This window comes from Monodelphis domestica, chromosome 5 (assembly GCF_027887165.1).
Source record: "Monodelphis domestica isolate mMonDom1 chromosome 5, mMonDom1.pri, whole genome shotgun sequence".
In the NCBI taxonomy this organism is placed as follows: domain Eukaryota; kingdom Metazoa; phylum Chordata; class Mammalia; order Didelphimorphia; family Didelphidae; genus Monodelphis; species Monodelphis domestica.
Genome location: NC_077231.1, coordinates 85,660,201 through 85,676,867, shown reverse-complemented (window position 1 = coordinate 85,676,867; position 16,667 = coordinate 85,660,201). Strand labels below are relative to the sequence as shown.

Here is a 16,667-nt window from a genome sequence, read left to right as displayed (position 1 = left end):
TTCAACTTTTTGTCTACCAGAATATTTAAGATTAGAGGTTATAGATGAGTTAATGATTTGCATTTGGTAGAGGGAGTCCCACAACTGGAGTTCCCAATATAGATGCAATCACAGGTTTTCTAATTTTCCCCACAAAAGTGCAACAATAAACCAAGGATGCCAACCTCTATAAGTCACACATGAAAACTAATCTCAGTATTTTGTTATCGTACTATCTGCATATAAAGAAAGCTTTTATGGAACCCAGACATGGGATTTTATTTGTATAGTGGAGTTCTAGATGAAGAAATCATTCTACTAAATTTTCTATCTCATATAATCTAAGAAAGTTCATGGGGCATTCAGAGATTACATTTCCTAGAGTCAGGATAGTCAGAATATATCAAAGGTGGAACTTGAATCTAGGTTTTTCTGACTCTAGAGGCTATACTCCATACACTATATCAGGCTGTCTCTACAATGCTATGATGGTGGTAAAGGACTAGACAATGAGGGCCAAGTCATGAGAGCAATTGTGTTTGGAGTCCTTGCTTCTGGAAGGTCATTATAGCATAAGGTGGGGATGGGATGGGGAAGGCAGCTCTATCAAGGCATGAATAGGACTTCTCAGAATAGCCTCTGGCCATTTACTATATGGCAAAGAAAAGGTTTTCCGATTAGTGGCTGAGTCAGAACTGACAGGGCATATAAAAAGGCACACAATGGCCAAACCAGATTTCACAAGGACTGCTATAAGTCTTAAGGGTGTGGAAAGTAGTGCCAGTGATTTACTCTCTCTATCTGGGTCCACCAGTGGCCATGAATACATGGTGCTTCTGTTCTCTGCCTATGTGTTTTCTTTTCTGCTTTGGGTGCAGAAGTACTGAAGATGGTTATAGATCCTTGAGCTTCAAAAGCATAGAAGATTAAGCCACCAGAAGTTGAGGAACTGGAGTCCATTATGGATCTTGCCAGTAGTAAAGGTGAGTGAAACACTAACAGAGATTTTATTTCAGCCTAGTGTAGCCTATAGCAAGGGAGTCACTGTCCAGAATTTCTGCCATACTGCCAGCACATATGCCATTCAGAAATGAAGTTAGTTCTGGTGAATATTTTAACTGCTTTAAGTTTGAATCCACTCTCCCTAGTGATCATGGTGATAGAATAGGGTGTCTTCTGTGCTCCATTCTAGTGATAGAAGGAATGCTTTGCAGAATCTACTGGTGCTATAAATTTCTCAGTAAATTATTTTTTCTGAAAGTTAATTGACATCATTTGGTTAAATATTGGATTTCTGAGGGGGTAGAGTCAAGATGGAGGCTTAGAAGCAGTGGAAGTTGAGTCCTCTGTGAAAATCCTTCCCCACCAATCAAAAACAAAGCACTTTGAGAGGGACACAAAGCCAAATACAACAGGATAGAGCTGGGGGACCCTCCTGCTTGATTCAACTTAAAACGTATGCAGAGAAGGTTGAATTCTCGGGTTTAAGAAAAAAAAAAGAAGGAAGGTCCCAGGGCTCTTCCCCCACCTACTGTGCTGAGACTCACACAGTTGCAGGGATCTCAGAGTGAGGGCTCCAGCCAGGAGGAAGTGCCTTGCTACCATAGTTACTTGAGTCTCAGGGCTCTGACCACAGCTGGCAGGGAGGCAACTGGAAGAGAGGGGCAAAGAGGAGGGCAGTCTGGTTGCAGCCTTCAGCCAACACTCCTCCTTCCTAGGGCTCTGCCTCTCGAGGTTTTGGCCTCTGGGCCCATCCAACTCTGTAGATCAGCTTCATAGGGAAGCTCAATCTCCAACACCCCTCTTCCACTGACTATGCTAAGACATTGTAAGAATACAACTAACTGGAATCCCAGGGCAAAGGCTGCAACCCTGACAGAGTACCTTGGTACCATCAGAGGAAGCTCAGGGCTCTGACCTGGCAGCTGGCAGGGAGGTGGCTGGCAGAAAGGAAGAGAGGAAGATGAGAGTAACTATCTTCTGCCTCCACACCTTCACCTTCACCTTCAGCTTCTGCTGTCAGCTGGGGAAGATCAGGCCTCAGGGCTCATTAATATAACAGATCAGCTCCATCAGCCTCATCCAGTTAATCAGAAGAGCAAAGAAGAAGCCCCTTTAGGACAGAATAGCCCAAACCCAGAGATCCAGCAAATAAACTGGGTGGGGGGGGTACATGAATACAGCCAATGAAGGGGGAAGAAGGAAAATATGAGTAAACAACAGAAAATGAAAAAGTAAATTACCATTGACAGCTTCTATCTAGGTAATGAACAAAGAACAAATGGAACAGAGGAGGACCAAGGAACACCAATCAAAAACTCAGGAACTCCAGCGAACTAGACACAGGCTTTGGAAGAACTCAAAACACAATGAAAAAAACACAATTAAGAAAGACTGAAGAAAATTGGGAAAAGAACTTAAAAAGCAAAATAGGCATCTGGAAACAGAGGCAAATGAACTAAAACAAGAAAATAGTGCCTTGAAAGTCAGAATTGACCAGCTTGAAAACGAGGCAAAGAAAGTGAAAAAATGACCTACAAAGAAAAACAGACCAAAAGGAAAAGGATGACCAAGAAGCCAGGAATGATATTCAGGCTTTAAAAATTAGAATCCAACAACTAGAAGCAAATGACTTCACAAGGTAACATGAGTCTATAAAACAAAATCAAAAGAATTAAAAAAAATTAGGAAAATATGAAATACCTCATTGATAAAACAATAGATATGGAAAATAGATCCATAAGAGATAATTTAAGAATAATTGTACTACCAGAAAATCATGACAAAAGAAAAAGCCTAGACATCACTCTACAGGAAATTATCCAAGAAAACTGCCCTGACATTCTTGAACAAGAGGGTAAAGTAGAGATTGAAAGAATCCACAGATCACCTCCTGCATTAAATTCCCAATTGACAATGCCAAGGAATATTACAGCCAAGTTCAAGAACTCCAAGACCAAGGAAAAGATAATACAAGCTGCTAAAAAGAAACCATTTACATATCATGGAGCCACCTTTAGGATAACACACAACCTGGCTGCATCCACTGAAGGACCAGAAGGCATGGAATACGATATTCTGGAAAATAAGGGAACTGGGTCTATAACCAAGAATCAATTGCCCAGAAAAATTGACTATATTCTTGCAGGGGAAATTGTGGTCATTTAATAAGAAATGAAGAATTTCTTAAGGAAAGTCCTGACTTAAACAGAAAATTTGATGCCCAAACACAGAATTCAAGAGAATAATCAAAAGGTAATTAAGAAATGGAAAATAATACTAGACTTCTAATCACTGGGTCAATCAATGATATAGAGAAGTTCTTAAATAATCAGCAAATTATATTGGAAAGAACATACTGCAAAGGTGGCTCAAACTGAGAGTTTTAGAAAAAATCCACTATACCTCATGTGTACCTTTAGAACTTTGTTTGGAATATGTAGTGGGGGGATCCAACTTATTAATATGAGCTTATATGAGCTATACATATATGACACATATTATACATGTCACTTTTAATTAGAAAACAGTAATAAGTTGATCTTGTTTCTATTCATTAAGAATATGATAATACAGCACTGTTTTCATAGTAGATGTTCTTCAAACATTTGAAGATAGAATGAGATAAATTAGGAAATCAAGAGACCATGAAGTGATCAGTACAGATAACAAAAGGAGAAACTGAACAAAATCTTTTTGAAAACAATAGACTTCAGTCATACTCATAATAAGAGGCAGTATGACAAAGTGAATAGACTGTTGGCTTTAGGGTCAAGAAGATTTGGGTGTAAGGTCCCTTACTATAAAAATGGCTGTTTGAATATGTGCAAGTAGATTAATCTCTAAGTATATTAGGCAAATACTGCAGGAAGGGTGCCAAGCTACATTGGTATAGGCAATATCCTTATCTAGGAGTTCCCTATACTAATGAAATCCCCAGTCTAGTCATTATTCCTCCATATCCCTATCAATACTCTGAAATTCCATTATTATATCATGATGTTGATGATGATGTCTAGCATTTATGAAGTGCTTTAAAGTTTTAAAAGCACTTCCTTGATATATATCAAGTGCCATCATATCTATAAAAATGGCTTCATAAGTAGGTAGGGCCAAAGAAATCCTTAGAAATGTGTTGCTTGGTGGTCACACTCCTGGAGATAACCCCTATTATATTTGGCTAGACTGATTCACAGAAGACACATAGTCCTTTGTTGGTCCCCCCACTCCCATTGCTTTCAACTTGGTGGCACCTGCCAGAAGTATGCCTTATTGGCATAGCTTTGGGGAATCCATAGTCCCCTCTATGATACAATGGGGCACCAGAGTAGGACTTGATTGGAGGGCATCTTTAGCAATCAGGATAAAAAACAAGAGGGGAGTTGAAGAGGGAAAATACCTCATGAAGTGGGAATGCAGCTTCATAGGAGCCATTAGTAAGCAATCGATTCAGTCCTGGAAAACACAAAATTCATCTTAAATCAAAATATGTTTAAATCTCTGGGAATCATTTTATCATAAATTTAAAGTTGAAAGGGACATTAGGGATCATCCAGTCCATCCCTTCATTTTATAGACAAGGAACCTGAGGCCCAGAGAGGTTGAAAGACTTATAAGATCATAGATTAAGAGTTGGAAGGGACCTTAAAGATCATCTATTTGAAACCCATGATTTTACAGGTGAGGAAACTGAGACTGAGGGAATTTAAGTAATATATAGGATTATAGATTTAGAGCAAGATTAAACCTTAAAGATCCAGTTGTCCAACCCCTTTATTTTATATTTTGTCTAGGATATGAAAGGGCTAGTCTAAACAATCTCTAAATTCCCTTCTAGTTTGAAATATTTGAACCTCTAATCATATGAATTCACTTGCCCAAAGTCACAAGGAGAGTTAGTAGAAGAGATTAGTCTTGAAGGATCACAGTTGTAGAGCTTGAAGGAAATTCAGGGGCTTTAACTTAACCTTTCATTTTACAGGTGAACAATTAAGCTCAAAATAGAGAAGAAATTTATTCAAGGTCACACAGAATATTCTTTTAAAATGTCTGTCTCCTGATTTTAAAACTAGTTCTTCTTCCACCATATAAGATACAAAGGCCAGATTCTTCCATATATAAGATCCTTACAGAGTTGAATATTGAATTTCTGTTTGTCTGAACCAAGGATACTGGCTTGCTTTTGGTTTTGCCTGGAACTTTTCTCTATTATGTCATGAGATTTTGCAAGTATTGAAATGTTTGCACCATGTTTCTTCTTAATTTCTTAGTATGAGACCTAACTGTGACACATATAGGATGTATTAATCATTTGATCTCTAAGTTCTCTGAACATCTAAGAATATAAATACAAAAAGTGCCTTGGCAGAGAGTGGTTCCTCATCTTGGGGCTTCTTGCATAAATGAAATATGCATACAATCTCTGTTTTTTTAAATAGGGTGTCCAGGGACAGCTGCCTCCTTTAGACAAGCATTAGTGGTTTACCTTCTTCTAGTAGCCTTCTAAAGATTATTAAATTAATATTTAAAGCTCTCATCTTGTACCTAACCTTCTCTGAGCTATGAAAATATAATTTGGGTGAGTTAGTCTGTAAAGAGATAAGAATCATAGGATCGAATATTAAAGAGTCATGGGATTTGAAGCTGGAAGAAATCTTAGTGATTATTCAATACATTTCTCTTATTGAAGCTGAGGCCCAGAGAGGTAATTTGCCTAATATAACTAACTTGGTCAAGATTGTTTTTTTAATTTAAAACTCCTTACCTTCCATCCTAGACTTAATACTAAATATTGGTTCCAAGGCAAAAGAGCAGCAAGGTGGAGGCAACTGGGGTTAAGTGACTTGCTCTGGGTCCCACAGCTTGAGTTCACATTTGAACCCAAGATTTTCTGTCTCCAGGCCTGACTCTCTATCAACTGAGCCATCTACCTGCCCATTGGTCAAGATTTGAATGCAGGTCTCTTGACTCCTAATTCAGTTCATTCTGTCCATTATACCCATATTCAGCCCCTTCAATGTACAGATAAGAAAAGTGATGTGCCCAACAGTAGCCAAGCCATTTGAACCATTTCTTTTGACTCTAGAACCTCTGATTCTTGTTTATCAGGCGGCCTCAATTCATAGTATTTAAATGTCTGAGACATTCATGCATCTTTCTGTTCTCTGCCTCTGTTCTGGGAATCCTTCACAAAACAGCCTCTGAGCACTCATCAGTTACAGGAGCCATGTTCAAAATCACTTAAGATTAGTCCTGTGAACTTCTCCATTAGTGGCAATGCAATGATCCAGGACAATTCTGAGGGACTTATGAGAAAGATGCTATCCATATCCAGGGAAAGAACAGTGGGAACAGAAACACAGAAGAAAAACAACTGCTTGATCACATGGGTCAAGGGGATATGGTTGGGGATGTAGACTCTAAATAATCACCCTAGTGCAAACATCAACAACATGGAAATAGGTCCTGATCAAGGACACATGTAATACCCAGTGGAATTATACATCAGCTACAGGAAGGGGGTAGGGGAGGTGAGGGAAAGAATATGATTCTTGTAACCAAGGAATAATGTTCTAAATTAACTAATTAAATAAAATAAAAATAATTAGTCCTGTGACATGAGAACCCTAAACTATTCAACTGTGCAGATTGTAAAGATGTTGTCTTAAAGCCCACTGTTCACACACTCATATCTTGTAAATATTTGCTCCAGAATCAATCACAAATATTTGTTGTCCATCTGTATTGTTTTAGGCATTGTGGTGGGTGCTGGAAGAGATATAAGTGTAAGACATAAGGACCCTGGTCTTAGGAGCTTAGTCTATAGGGAAATTTAAATCCACAAAGGGTTACTACCTAACAAGATTTAAATACTGCTGATAGATAATAATTAAAGAAATAGCATAAATTTGTATAGAATTCATTTCCAATTAACTAAGTGCATAGACAATTATTATGGGAATTGGTAGTGGGGAGAAATTGCTTTAGGATGAGGTGACCTAGGAAGACTTTTTGGAGAGAGTAGGATTAGAAGGGAAGAGAGAGTATCTATGATAATGTAAAGATTATAATCTCTAATAATTGATTCATTGTCAGAAGGGTAATGAACATGGAGTTTCAGAACTTGAGTTCACATCCTGGCTTTGCCATTTGTTCTTCTATGAAATCAGGTGAAATTGGAATAAATGACCTCAACTTCATTTCAAGTTCTGTGATCCCACCAAGACATTCAAATAGCTTCCTTTATTGCTTCAGTCATCTTTTTCTTCCCAAAAAGTTGCATTTGACAACTGATAAAAATCTGATGATGCTTACTTTAGCTTCTATAGTGTCTAACTCTGAACTAAAACTGCATCAAAGTCTTCTGTGCTCATGATGTATTGATAAGTATGAATTTGGTAGGAAATATGCCAACATTTTTCCATCTTTTCTTATGATATATTAACCTATTAATTTCCAATTAAAGAGAAAATACATCTGCATTTTTTAAAATCACATTTCATCAAGTCATACTCTTCATATTTCAGGTAGTAATGAGACTAGGAAATACTAAAAATCTTTTGTTAAAAATGAAATCATCATGGGAAAGCATTATTGGGTTGGAGTCAGAGAATCAAGGTTTGAATCCAGATTCTTTCACTTATGACTTCAGTGCCCTTCTACTTAAAGACATATACTCTTGGGACATCAAGTTCTTCATCTATAAAATAGAGAATTTGGTCTATGAGATCTAGAAGTTCTCTTCTTGCTCTAAATCCACTCTTATGATTCCTTGATTTTTCATACAAGACGGACATAAATTAAAATGCAATAGTGAACTAAATGAGAAAATTTTATATGGAAAATGGATATTTAAAGATTTTGATATTAAATCAACCAACAAAATTTAGATAGTATTTGGCAATTTTCATTCATATTCAACTGCTATGCACACAAATTATGAGCACATTTGAAGTTTTTTTAGTGAAGATTTTGTGAATGTTTCTTGGGAATTTTTGTGGGGAATTATGGAGAAAAGGTTGCAAATTCCAATTCTTTAAAATAATTATAGAAAAAAAGTTAGTTTAAACTTAGAAGATATCATGGTGTGATTTTTTTTTCCTTTTGGGGATAGGTTTTTTTTTAATTTTTAAAATTAATTTATTTAGAATATATTTCCATGGCTACATGATTCATGTTCTTTCCCTCCTCTCTACCCTTCCTACCTCCCAGAGTTGACAAGCAATTCCCCTGGATTATACATGTATCACTGTTCAAAACCTAATTCCATATTATTAATATTTACAATAGAGTGATCTTTTAAAGTCAAAATCCCCAATCATAAACCCATTGAACCATGTGATGAATCATATATTTTTCTTCTGAGTTTCTATTCTCACAGTTCTTTTCCTGGATGTGATTAGCATGCTTTCTCAAAAGTTCTTCTGGTTTGTCCAGGATCATTGCATTGCTACTAGTAAAGAAGTCCATTACATTTGATTGTTCCACAATTTTTCACTTTCTCTGTACAATGTTGTCCTGGTTCTATTTATTTCACTGTGCATCAATTCCTGGAAGTCTTTCTAGTTCACATGGAAATCCTCCAGTTTGTCATTTCTTTCAGCACAATAGTATTACATCACCATCAGATACCACAATTTCTTCATCCATTTCCCCAATCAATGGACACCCCCTCATTTTCCATTTTTTCCCACTATAAAGAGCACAGCTATAAATATTTTTGTACATGCATTTTTTCTTATTATCTATTTGGGATACAAACCCAGCAGTGCTATGGCTGGATCAAAGGGCAGACAGTCTTTTAGCACCCTTTGGACATAGTTCCAAATTGCCTTTCAGAATGGCTGGATCAATTCACAACTCTACCAGCAATGAATTAATGTCCTGACTTTGCCACATCCCCTCCAGCATTTTATTATTTTCCTTTATTATCATATTGGCCCATCTGCTATGTGTGAAGAGGTACCTCAGAGTTGTTCTGATTTGCATTTCTCTAACTATGAGAGAGTTAGAATACTTTATCATGGGCTTATTGATAGTTCTGATTTTTTTTATCTGAAAACTGCCTATTCATGTATCTTGACCCTTTACCAATTGGGGAATGACTTGATTTTTTGTACAATTGACTTAGATCCTTATAAATTTGAGAAATTAGACCTTGGTCAGAGGTTTTTGTTATAAAGATTTTTCTTTAATTTGTTGCTTCTCTTCTAATTTTGGTTGCATTGGTTTTGTTTTTATAAATTTTTTTTAATTTTAATTCTCTGTCTCTTGCTTAGTCTTAAATTCTTTCCTTTCCCATATATCTGACAGATATACTATTCTATGTTCATCTAATTTTCTTTTAATTTCCCTCTTTATATTTAAGTCATTTACCCATTTTGAATATATCTTGGAAGAGGGTGTAATATGTTGATCTAAATCTGATATCTCCCATACTATTTTCAAATTTCCTCAGTAGTTTTTGTCAAATAATGGGTTCTTGTCCCCCAAACTGGGATCTCTATCTTGCTGAGGTCATCTACCCTAAGTCTATTCCACTGACACACCCTTCCATCCCCTAGCCGGTACCATATTGTTTTGATCATCACTGCTTTATAGTGAAGTTTAAGATCTGGTACTGCTAGGCCGCCTTCCTTCACATTGCTTTTCATTAGTTTCTTTGATATCCTTGATCTTTTATTTTTTCAAGTGAACTTTGTTATAATTTTTTCTAATTCTATAAAAATGTTTCTTGGTAGTTTGATAGGTATGGCAGTGTGTTGTATTTGAAATAACATTGAATTAGATTCAGAGACCCAAATTTGAATTCCTGCTGTCTTGATTATCATTCAATGTTTATTAGCTGTGTAATGTGGGGCAGGCCACCTAATCTTTCAAAGGCTCAGATTCATCATCTGTAAAATAAGGAGGAGGATTGACTATAAGGTCTCTTCTAGCTCTAAATCTATGATTCTATAGTTTTATGACTTATCACCTATGCGACTCTGAGCAAGCCATAAAACCTGTTGTTCCTCAGTTTTCTCATTTGTAAGATGAAAATAATAATGACATCATCTTCAAGCATTTGTTGTCAGTGCCAGATGAAATATTCTATGCAAAGTACTTTGCAAATATGAAGATACTCCTATGAATCAGCTACTAATGCTACTATAACATCAGCCAAAGTAACAATTAATACTAGAATTAGGGCTATTACTACTTTGACTATTGCTACTACTATTATTGAATAGATCATTCTTCTGAAATGGCAGATGTAAGAAGGAAATTTAATTAAGCAGCCTCTCATTTGTATTAGTTTAACAATCCCTTTGGTTTGATACCTTGCAACCATCTGATTCTAGTAAGAATATAGCCCCAGGCAAGAGCCTGTGTATCTAACCAGATCAAGAATATAGTCCCAGGATAGTCTTTGAGTTATAACTTTAAGTGTGTGTGTTACTATGCTAATCCAAATCGATTATGTTAATCCTAGGGGTGTGAATCTATTTTATAATGTACTTTATATAAAACTAATTCATGTGAGAAGCTACAGAGGCACTCTGAGGGCTCATGAGGGATGGGATTTGGTAGATTGCCTGTTACATCAAGAGTAGCCCTTGTCAGTCTTCCCACATACACTATATAAGTTCCTTTTATTTTTAACTTTAAAAACCTGTCAATGTCAACGATGAGTATCTTAGATTCAATTGGAGTATCTACAGTCATCTGACTTGTTTGCCCACCAAATATAGTCAGACTTTGCTCAGAAAGTCTTTTTCTTTCACAGATAAATGAGACATTATTGTATAAAAGAAGATAACTTGAAATACATTACAAATCATAATCCATAGATGAGTCCTTTCCATGATCAAGCTTTGTCAATTAGGGCATTTCCCAAGTTCATTTTCCAATTCCATGTAGGCTTAAGTTATTTGGATGAAATACTTACCAATTTTATTTTTTCCTTCTTCATATTTAATTCTTTGTAAAATATGATGCACAATTCTACTTCTTGTGGCATTGTTGAAGAAAGTATCTTTGTTGTGAATGATGAAGCTATATATGCATACATAAAAAAAGAACAGAAGCGCATGGCATTAATTAGAGACAAAGGTATAAAGACTTCCAGAGTTGTTGAGCTGTACCCAAATGGGAGAAACTTTTCATTGACTCAAATGTGTTAAACTTATATGTGACTGTTGTCTCCTCTAGCAGAAGGATAACTCTTTGAGGGAAGAGATTATTTCGTTTGTTTTTCTATTTCATTTTTACTGTTTATCGGAGTTTATATCTAACAGGAGGTGCTTAATATGCATATTGACTGAATGACTGATGATCTATGTATGTGTTACCTCCAACAAAAGTAAATTCCTTGGGGGATAGGTAGTATTTAATTTATTTTTCTTTGGGTCCCTAGAACTTATTATAGTGGCTGGCACTTGAATGTTTATTGTTTGGTTGATTGTCAGAAAATATACTCCTTGGGGGCATGGGCTATTTCATTTTTCTATGTGTACCCTGGCACAGATCACAGTATCTATCTAGCACATAGCAGGTAATTAATAAGTGTTTGCTGCTTGATTGACTCATATGAGAACAGACAAAGGTTGACATGATCCAACCTGATTTAAAACTGAGAAACACTCTGAGAAAAACAAAACAAAACAAAACAACAACAAAAAAAAAACATACCCCAGATTGAGGGTCATAGATCTGGAGATAGAAGGGATTTCAGACATCATCTCCTTTAACCCTCACATTTTACAGATAGGGAAACTGAGGCTCAGAAAGGAAGTCACATCATTAGGAACATAGAATCATAGATTTTCAACCAGAAAATGCTGAAACTGAAGCCCCATTAGGTTAAATGACTTTACTAAAGTCATAGAAGTAAAATATAGCAGTATTTGCATTTGAACTCAGGGCCTACACTTTGAGTTCAGAGTTTTCCTCACTTCATCTCTCAGCCTCACAATCCTGGGCATTAATTTCAAATGTTAGATAACTAAAGAAACAATAATAAAATGCTTCATTCATTTCCCAGCAAAACACTAAGTAAAACTAACCAAAAAAATAAAAATAAAATAACAGAAAGTTTTGGGAAAACATTTCCCAGCATTTTAGATGCAAGGACTTTTTGTAAAAAATAGAAAATAATAATAATAATGATAGAGAGTAGGAACTTTTTTAGTAGGAGAATGATGTAGGCTTTGGGAAATGGAGTGGAGAATAAATTTAGAAAATGTCCTGTTTCTCTCCAAGATTTTTTCCTCAGACTCAGGAAATGTCTGTTCTGTCAGAGAGATGGACATTTGGGGTGGGTGACCAAGGCATTTCTCTGAGTTACTAAAAATGTTAAAGTGACCTTGGAAGCAATTCCACTAATCCAACCACAAATCATAAAGTAAGTATTTATCAACTGCTGGCTAGGAGCCAGGAACTGTGCTAGGATTTGCATATATATTTCAAAAGTGTGAAAGCTCTAGATTTGCCTGGTAACCCATGTGACCAGTTAGACTCTCCAGGAAGGCTGGGAACAGCAAGGAATCTGTTTCACTCATACTGCCTTTGAATATCCTTAGTGGAGTTGGTGGTACTGGGAAAGCTTGTATGAACTTATGATGTCAAAGGAAATGAGCAGAATCAGTATAATAATTTATGCTATCACAACGATTTTTGAAAAATCCAACAACTTTGAAAAGCTTAAGACATCTTACTAATGCCATTACCAACCATGACTCTAGAAGAACAATGTTAAATAATGCTCCCTTTCTTCTGACAGGCTCAAAGTGTAGAATGAGATGCATACTTCTATTCATGACCAATGTGGGAAATTTTTTAGCTTAGTACTGATCACAAGGGTTTTGTTTTTCTTTTCTTTTTCCCTTGGAAACAAATGGTAGTAAAAAGAGCAAACAAATGCTTGCTAACTAAAAACATAAATAATATTTAATTTGATAGTCACAGTGGTCAAAAACTGGAGAAAACTGGAGATCTATGGTGCAGAGGGAAAAGCATTGACTGCAGAGTCAGTGGACATGGGTTCAAATCCTGATTCTGATGCTTACTAACCTATGGGATATTGTGTGATCTAATTCACTGGGGCTCAGTTTCCTCATGTATAAAATGAAAGAGTTGGACCAGATGACTTCTAAGTTCCTTTCTGACTCTAGATTTTGATCCTAAATTGAGGAATCCAATTAGAAGTACAGTTTTGTTGCTCAAGGAAGATTCTAGGTATTGGATCTGGTTATTTAAGATCAACCTATGTTTGTTCTCAATTGAATGACCAAGTCTATATTCAATACCTACTCGGTGACAGCCCCTGTGACTGGTTCTGAGTTTACTGTACAAACAATGGGAGAAAGAGATTTTGATGAATTAGAAGAGGGACTGTAGTTTGAGCAACACATTCAAGGATGGTGGAAGGCTTAGAATTGAGACAGAAACTGAGGAAAAGAAAATAGGAATTTGCCTGGCTAAATCAGAGAATGGCTGTATTGAAGGCTATTAAATAAGAGTGATAAATAGAGGAAATGTTCTCCTGACATCACCATTTCTGAATTTTGATTATTAATCATTCCTGAGTATCAATCAAGTGAATGTGAATGAAGCATCTACTCTGTGCCAGATCAGGGGGAAGAGACATAAAAATGCAATACCTATCCTGGAAAAGAATTGGGACTGGCATTCAGATCACAGGACCATAGATCTAGACATAGAGACCTCAGAGTCCCAATTCTGCTATAGAGGCTCAGAAGGTCATAGAGAAATCTCAAAGGACTTTAGCCTGCCTCTCTATAGAGGAAACATCAAGTGGATGAAAAATGTTTATGATTCAGATTTCAAGAGGAGCAGACAACCCATAGAGCTTACCCAAGAGTACCTATATCTGAGCCAGATAGTATTGATGGAAAATGAGCTGTTTATAGAAGTGAACAAGGGTAGGAGAGTGGGCAAAGTTGCTCTGAGGAAACTGTAAAGCTCCTTTGATGATATTATGCCCTCTTGGAAAACAACATCTCACCTTTCCAATTCTATTATTTATGAAAAATGAAATATGAGTGACACATAGATGGCAAAGGGAGGTAGAGTGGGTATAATCAAGATGAAATGTACAACTAAAGAGGAGCTACAAAGGAAGACAGGAGTTGGGTTGTCATCAAGCAATGGTATGACAGGAAGAGAAGATGGAGTAGTCATATGTCAAGAGCAAAGGATGACATATGGACATACGCAGAGCTCCATGATACCCTGGTGACTTCTGGAGAAAGTGAAGGAAGGGGGTGCAGTTGGGTGGCTCAGTGGATTGAGATCCAGGCCTGGAGATAGGAGGTCCTGGGTTCAAATCTGGCCCCAGATACTTCCTAACTGTGTGACCCTGGGCAAGTCACTTGACCCCCACTGCCTAGCCCTTACCACTATTCTGCCTTGGAACCAATACACAGTATTGATTGCAAGATGGAAGCTAAAGGTTTAAAAAAAAGAAAGAAAGTTAAGGAAGGTCTCTATCACACTGGATGGACCTCATAGCAAATGATGGAGAGGAAAAAGGTAAGAATTGCACAGGTTGGGAAAGTATGGATAGGGTGTGATCTGTATCACTAATGAGAAATCTTGAATTGTTGAGAACACAAGTTCATGTAAATGTCTATAAATAGTTTACAAATGACTTCCAAAGAATGATAAAGAATTACTCCATTTTACAGTTGGAAAAACTGAGTCTTGATGGAGTGTGGTAACTTATTTATGGTTAGGAAGATTGTATTAGAGCTAGAACTTGAACATAGACTTTAAAAACCCAAAGTGTAAAGATTTTACAACTGTACCACCCTGTCTCTATGCATACACAGAGCAGCATCTAATCTGTTTCAAACAGAGGAGTTAATGCTGGGGCTGGGAGGGTGGATGGGCAATTTGCCTATGTGAGTCCTCCATAATGAGGCAGAGCCCAGACAGTCTTTTACCTACCTCAGTACCCAATCTCTTGAACCCAATTCCACTCCAGGTTCCACCTGGGAAGGTGATTTTCTTACCCTTCTAGGGGATAGAAATGCTCTTATTTACTTCCTTACTTTATAGCTAGCAAATTCTCTCCTCCCTTCCTAATGAGGAAAGACAAACTTCGATGTAAACTTCAAGATGGAAAAGATCCTAAGACTTGTAAAATCATATAACTATTACCTGATTCAGGGAAATAAACACCAGAGGACAAGTGATACTTTAAGAGTGAACCTAAGAAACTTTGGGAAAGAGTATAAAGTCTTGGGTAAAAGGAAAAAAGCCAGTTATCTTAGGGCAGAGATTCTTAACCTCACTGATATCATGAATGCCTTGGCTGGACTTGTGAAGCCTATATATCCTTTCTCAGAAAAACTGTTTTTAATGCATACAATAAAAAATATAAGATTTCTTAGTTACCAATTACATTGAAATAGAAAACAAATAAACACGTTCCCTGCTTTAGGAGCCCAAAAAACACTTCCATCAGTGAGGTCAGTGAAAGGCAGGTTTTAGATGACAAATGCAAATTTGGGAAACAGGGATAGTTAAGAAGTTGGTGTCAAAGAAAGGGTCCAACGAGGGATGGAATAGGATGGACTTACTTTTAAATTATGGTACTTGCCTGGAATCTTGCAAACCTAATAGAAATTACTTTAAACTGTAAAGGAAGAGGAGAGGAAGTAATTGACTACAAATACCAATGAAGCTGTGGAGTAGACCCTGCAGGGTTCTTCACCTGGGATTTGTGAACTTGAATTTTCTGTTATATTTGATAACTCATAATTGGTTCCCTTTTTAAAACTTTGTATTTTATTTTATATATTTAAAAACATCATTCTGATAAGGGGTCCTTAGGCTTTACTGGAATGCCCAAGGGGTCCGTGACAGAGAAAAGGGTTAAAACTCCTGCTGTAAAGAGGAAGGAAAATTACAGCACTGAAAGCATACAGTCTAAAAAACAAGAAAATCCATTAAGGAACTGTCAATAAAAACTGTGACCTTAGAAGTCAAAGCATAAACTTACAAAGGATGGCTAACATAGAAGAAAAACAAAAACTACAACAGCTAGCATTTATATAGCATTTTAAAATTTGCAAAGCACTTTACTAATATGGCATTTGATTTTCACAACAATTTTGGGAGGTAGGTGCTAGTGTTATTCTCATTTTAGAGGTGAGGAAACTGAGGCAGGAAGCAGTGAAGTGAATTGCCCAGAGTCAGACAGCCAGTAAGCATCCAAGGTGACATTTAAACTCAGATCTTCCTGATTAATTTAAACCCATGGCCTTCTGCACCTCACTAGCATCACATTATCTCTTGAAGAGTGTACCTTATTCAAGTGCAACAGGATTCATCACAGGATCATTTGGGGAAACAAAAAGAGTTAAGGTTTGGTATCTGTAAAAAGCTCCAATCAGAGAGGGAACATACTGAATAAGTATTTCTCTCTCTCTCTCTCTCTCTCTCTCTCTCTCTCTCTCTCTCTCTCTCTCTCTCTCTCTCTCTCTCTCTCTCTCTCTGCCTCTCTCCCTCTGTAAACCTTAAAATTTCTTAGACTTATGAATGTTGGAAAATTCCCCATTGAGAAATTTCATACTTGAAAAAAATTTCCTACTGATAGTAAGAACTCTATTGGAATATGAAACTCCTTGTCATTGGAGGATCCTTCTCTTCCCTACTTAAGACTACTTTAGGACAGAAAC

At 36.7% G+C, this 16,667-nt stretch overlaps 1 protein-coding gene across 2 annotated transcripts in view; it reads right to left on the bottom strand.

The window, feature by feature from the left end:
• Nucleotides 1-16,667, bottom strand: part of ANO4 (anoctamin 4) — a 475,191-nt gene that overhangs the window by 109,762 nt on the left and 348,762 nt on the right. For both annotated transcript variants that reach the window (XM_007503277.3, XM_007503279.3), the window contains 2 exons: nt 10,910-11,016; nt 4,379-4,434 (listed from right to left, as the gene is read on the bottom strand). In XM_007503277.3, the coding sequence (XP_007503339.1) occupies nt 4,379-4,434; nt 10,910-11,016 (163 nt within the window). The remainder of the gene's footprint in view (nt 1-4,378; nt 4,435-10,909; nt 11,017-16,667) is intronic.